Raw genomic sequence first — 5,884 nt, forward strand, 5'->3', positions numbered from 1 at the left:
CAGCCTTCGCCAACATCGTGAAGCCCTGTCTCTACTAAAAATACAAAAATTAGCCGGGCGTGGGGACATACACCCACAACACCAGCTACTTGGGAGGCTGAGGCAGGAGAATCACTTGAACCCAGGAGGTGGTGCTTGCAGTGAGCTGAGATTGTGCCACTGCACTTCATCCTGAGGGACGCAGTGAGACTCTGTCCCAAAAAATAAAATAAAATAAAAATAAAATAAAACAAAATAAAATAAAAAATATAAAAAATAAAATAAAAATTTAAAAAATGCACCCATGTACAATATTTTAGTTCCCAAGTGTCCAGAAGAAAGCTTATCCATCCCACGAACCAGGCCTTCCCTAGGAGCAAAGATGGAAGTCCACTTTCTCAGATGGCCATGAGCCACACGTAGGGCAAGGGACGGGACCAAAGAAGATCCTCTTGGGCTGCCTGAATTCCCTGAGTGTACGCATCAGCTCAGCCCGAATTGGGGTGAGGATCTCCCAATTGACATGACCCTTGTAGTCAAGACTCTCCAGAGGGGCAGGATACAACTCCAGGCCTAACTTGCTCAGCCCACCTGTGTGACGCAGCAGGTCTTTCAGAGCATTCATGGAGGTCTCATTTCCATGAAAGTTGAAGGTGGTGAGCTGGGAACAGTGGCTCAGGGCAGGCAGGAGGACCCTGAGTTGGGGGTCCTGGATCCGACAGTCCTTTAAGACGAGGGTCTTGAGAGTAACAGCAACTTTCTCCAGCAGAACGCCAAGGGGCTCAAGATTGGTGGTCCACATTAGGATATGAATCAGACGCAGCTCCTTTAGCTGACTGAGGCTTGGGTACTGAGACAGACACTCCATGTCCCGATCAGTTAGGTAAGCATCACTGAATATAAAGGCCCCCAAGGGGTTCTTGAGGTACCTGGGGAGAGCAAGAAGTTAGTTATGGGCAATGGTGCCAGTTAGAGGAGGGGGGTGGGAAATCATCTCAACGGTAAACTTGAAGTGGGCATTGATTAATTCTGCACCTTACTACCACACAGGTGTTATAGTAACTGCAATGTGGAAGCCTGTTTCACCCAAACACAAGTTTGTTCCCATCATCAGATGATGGTCTGCGTGCAAGGTGCTGCCTGATGAAGACCCAGATCATTCAGGGGCCACTCCATTTTAGGCTCAGTCCTTTCACCCTTGCCTGTGTGATTGGTACCACTCTCACACCTACTCCCTCACCCTCCATCCCAGAAGCATGCACTTCTGATATCAATTATCTTTCCTGGAGTTCAAAACAACATTTTACAGACAGGGAATTAGAGCAGTTTGCTAAGCTGCTGAAGACAGAGCTGCTACTGTGAAATGCACAGGTTTGATGTACTTTCTTTTTTTTTTTTTTTGAGACAGTCTCACATTGTAACCTAGGCTGGAGTGTAGTGGCACCAACCCAGCTTACTGCAGCCTCCACTTCCCTTGCCTCAGTCTCCCAAGCAGCTGGGATTACAGATGCCTGTCTGCATGCCCGGTGACATTTTTTTTTGTATTTTTAGTAGAGACGGGGATTCACTGTGTTGGCCAGACTGGTCTCAAATTCCTGACCTCATGATCTCCCTGCCTTGGCCTCCCGAAGTGCTGGGATTACAGGCATGAGACACCACAACCGGCCACACCTTCCCTTCTTTCATACCATCCTCTGTATGAAGAATGTGTTTTCATCATATTAACTTTATACACTGTTCCTCACAAGGAGTTCACAAATGCACCCTCACTAGATCTGAACCCTCAACTAACCAGCTCCCTACACACCTCTCTCTGTGGCATCTACCCCAGGCCATCCCTCTGCCCTTATTTGACTGGTCTTGTGATACCCACTTCAGGATATAGAGCACTGAAGAGCATAATGAGTTGACATTCTAGCGTCCCATTCCCTGTGACATCACCGGTGGCTGGCACACAGTAGATGCCCATTAACATTTACTGTGAAAAAGAACATAAGTCTGTGGTATGGTCTGCAGAGAAAGCTCACCATCATTTCTTACCTGAGCAGGTGCTCCAGGTGCTCTTTGATATTACTGATCTTTTTTATATAAAGCATCTGGGGGTAGTACAGGCAGAGGAATGGAGAGTCCAAGTCAGGAATGCACGGCCACTGGATGCTCACGTATAACTCACGCTCATAACCGAAGGCTAAAAAGAGTTCACGAAGATTGCTCATCTGGCTCAGGTAAGGGGCAAACTTTCCTGTTTTATTCAGAGAGGACTCTTTCCAGACTTCCAACTCCTGGATACTGTCTGGGTATATCCTTTCCAATAAATTGCAGAAACTTGAAGTGGACATTGAGTAATTCTGCACCTTATTACAGCACAGGTGCACTAGGCCTCTTCTGTAGTGGATCCACCCACAAAGGTAGCTCAGGCATTCATCCAGTGTACTTTCCTTTAGGCAGAGGTCTATGAACACCTTCAAGGGCTGGCGCTCTCCCATCCTTGGACAGTCCTCCACTGTCTGCCTCTTACTCATGGCCTCTGGGGAGCAGGAGAGGACCCTGGCTCCAGACCATATGGTCCAGAAATTCTCATCAACATCCCGCAAATCCAGCACTTGAAGTTTCCACCTCCTGTGAGTAACATAGGGGAAAAGCTCAGAATGTAGGCAAGGACCCACCCCTGACCTGAGCTTTCACTCCACATCCAGGACATCAGTCAGCTGCTCCTGTCCTCAGTGCTCCTCCTTCTGTCTCTTCTCCATCCTGTTCCCCCTTGGATTCTGCCTTGTACCCACTTCTAATACCTTTACTTTCTGCTGGGAGGAAGCAGGCTCCTGTTTCCTCAGTGGACCCTGTATGGTGAGCAGTCCTTTCCCAGAGGATCTGGGCAAAGGCCAAGGCCTCTCATGGGCACTGTCAGAAGGCTCTGAGCCACCCTAGCTCCCCAACCCCACCACTCCTCCTGAGCCAGCTGTCCCTTCCCTGGATGCCTGGACCCTTCCCCGCAAGCCACCTGAGTCACCTCACCTGGGGCGAACCTTCTGGGCCACCAGTGTATCAAGTCCCCTCAGGACAGCTTGCAAGGTCTCCAGATGAGGTGTCTTCATCAGGGATCCCAGAGGGAGGCAGAGGAAGGGCCAGGCCTGCACCATCAGCTTCAGGGCCTCAAAACGTCTCATGCTGAAGGCCTCCATGAACATCAGAGGGAAGACCTCCCTGGGCAGCTCATCCAGGGTGAAGATGGTCAAGAACTGGTTCCTCAGCAGGCTCTGCCCTGCCAGCTCCAGCAGTCTGGATGGGGACTGGAGGCTCATTCTGAGAAATCTCCAAGGAAAAACTCTAGAGGACAATCAAGTGAAAAGGCAAGTTTCTCGGGCCAATCCCCTGCAATCCCCGCTTCTCCTAGGGCCAAAGTCATTTCTCTAGCATGTGTGAAAGAGCCCTCAGTTTACTCCAATTCCATTCTGCAATAAGTGGCCACAGAGGCATAGTTCTGCCCTTCTGGTACCAAGAAGAGTGTGTCCCAACCTCTAAAGAGCAGGCAAGATCCCTCCTAGTCCATGAATTATTAGCCACTGTTGCAATAAACTCATAGCACTGGGAAATATTACCGAGGATCTCTGAAGCTCGGATCTCATGCCCAGCTAATCTTTTATTTTTTGACTTTTTGTAAAGACAGTGGGTTTCACTATGTTGTCCAGGCTGGTCTTGAACTCCTAGACTCAAACAATCCACCCACTTTGGCCTCCCAAAGTACTGGGATTACAGGCGTAATCCTCTTCCCGGCCTCATTATTGAAAATTTCAGCAAGAAGCTTTGAAAGCTATGTGACAGTGTTATGCATCATTCGCAAGACACAGATGTTTCCAATACACACCTCTTACACATGTTCAAAATGAACCACTTTGGCTGTGCACAGTGACTCACACCTGTAATCCCAAAGTGCTGGCTGAGGCAGGAGGATCGCTTGAACCCAGGAGGCACAGGTTGCAGTTAGCTGAGATTATACCACTACAATCCAGCCTGGGAAATTGGCTAGATTCAAAAAAGAGAGAGAGAGGGAGAACTACATTGGATTAGACTTCTTAAGCTCCATCCAGTTAATCATGGTTGGATTTTTGTCTTTCTTCCAGATTAACTATCAAATTAGTTATTCATCCATGAAAGTGAAATATTTAGGGATATGGTGAAAGTCCAGGACTCATTCACTGATTTACTCCACAAACATGGAATTTTACTAATATGTGTCCTTTGTAGTTCTGAGTGTGAGATAGGGAAGAGTTGAATCTCTTCCTGACATTAGACAGAAAGAAAAAAACTTGAAAGTATCTTTGTTGAGAGATCCTTGGCCACATCAAATTTATCAAAATATTTCAGAGTTAAAACAGTTTTACAAAGATAGACATGACAGTCCCTAAGAAAACACAGTAGAAATCTTCATGAATCCAATGATCACCTGGGTGGTATAATTTAATTTTTTTCGTGTCGGGGGAGCTGAGTCTCACTTCATCACCCAGGCTGGAGTGCAGTGGTGCCATCTCGGCTCACTCTAACCTCTGCCTCCCAGGTTCAAGTGATCCTTATGCTTCAGCCTTCCATGTAGCTGGGATTACAGGCATGCACCTCCACACCCATGTCTCCGTTTGGGTGGAAGAGTTACAATGAGGATGTGATTGGTTTAAAATTAAGGTCAAAGATCCTCTTTGGTTAAGATTTTTTTTCTTTAATAGGGTCTCACAATGTTGCCCAGGCTGGAGTACAGCAGTGGTGTGAGCATGGCTCACTGCAGCCAAAATCTTCTGGGCTCAATTGTTTCTCCCATGTCAGCAACCCATACAATTGGGAAGACAGATGCATGCTACCATGCCCGGCTAATTAAAAACTATGTATATTTTGTAGAGGCCAAGCACCAGTGGCTCATGGCTGTAATCCCAGCACTTTGGGAGGCCAAGGCAGGTGGATCACTTGAGGTCAGGAGTTTGAGACCAACCTGGCCAGCATGGTGAAACCCCACCTCTACTAAAAATACAAAATTTAGCCAGGCAAGTTGGCAGTTGGATGTAATACCAGATACTCAGGAGGCTGAGGCATGAGAATTGCTTGAGCCTGGGAGGCAGAGGTTGCAATGATTTGAGATCGTGCCACTGCACTCCAGCCTTGGAAACAGAGCAAGACTCCATCCCCCGTTCAATAAAGAATATTTTATAGAGATGGGTTTTTGCTGTGTTGTCCAGGTTGGTCTCAAACCCCTGGGCTGAAATGATCCTCCCGCCTTGGTCTCCCAAAGTGTTGGGGTTAAAGGCATGAGTCACTGCTCCCTTCAAGAATTTTGAAATGACATAAACCAAAGCACAATCCAATTTTTTGAAATAAAGACAAAACTGCATTTAGAGGAAAAAATGCAAAGCTTCAAATTGTTCATATGAGAAAAAAAACAAAACAGGATATAACTCTATGCCATCTTCGGCTGCACTGTCACCATCCCAGACCAGCTGACTGTAGGTCAGATGGGAGTGTCCTTACAGAGAGATTAGTGACTTACCAGATCTGGACTCAGTTTGCAGGGTGCTCAGACCTCAGGAAGAACCAAGCAGGAACTCCAGACTTGAAGACTTTGTGTCTCTTCTGTGGGTCTTTAGAAGCTTTTATTGACCTTTCTAATCACAACTCCCACCCACACCCCTCCACGTATCCACTGCTAGCTTCCAATCAACAAGTGATATCTGATTGCATTTCTGAAGCTCCACCCAGTTAATCCTGATTGGGTTTTTGGCTCTCCCCAGATTAATGGATTGAATCAGATATCCATTCATATCAGATATCCATATTAAGTTCATGAATCAAGAAATTGACAGTGTTAGGGATAGGGTGGGAATCAAGAATGCATTGATTCAAGACCGTGCAAGGTGGCTCACTC

At 47.0% G+C, this 5,884-nt stretch overlaps 1 protein-coding gene across 1 annotated transcript; it reads right to left on the reverse strand.

Moving 5' to 3' along the window:
- Positions 1–286: 286 nt before the first annotated feature.
- On the reverse strand, positions 287–5,564 carry LOC469819 (PRAME family member 10-like). Its single transcript, XM_054678062.1, has 4 exons — positions 5,510–5,564; positions 2,995–3,306; positions 2,020–2,598; positions 287–908 (listed from the first exon to the last, which is right to left on the reverse strand). Exons 2-4 carry the CDS (start codon positions 3,279–3,281, stop codon positions 350–352), a joined length of 1,425 nt encoding a protein of 474 aa, XP_054534037.1. The 5' UTR covers positions 3,282–3,306; positions 5,510–5,564; the 3' UTR covers positions 287–349.
- Positions 5,565–5,884: the final 320 nt, after the last annotated feature.

The sequence above is a fragment of the Pan troglodytes genome, chromosome 1 (genome assembly GCF_028858775.2).
Source record: "Pan troglodytes isolate AG18354 chromosome 1, NHGRI_mPanTro3-v2.0_pri, whole genome shotgun sequence".
NCBI lineage: Eukaryota > Metazoa > Chordata > Mammalia > Primates > Hominidae > Pan > Pan troglodytes.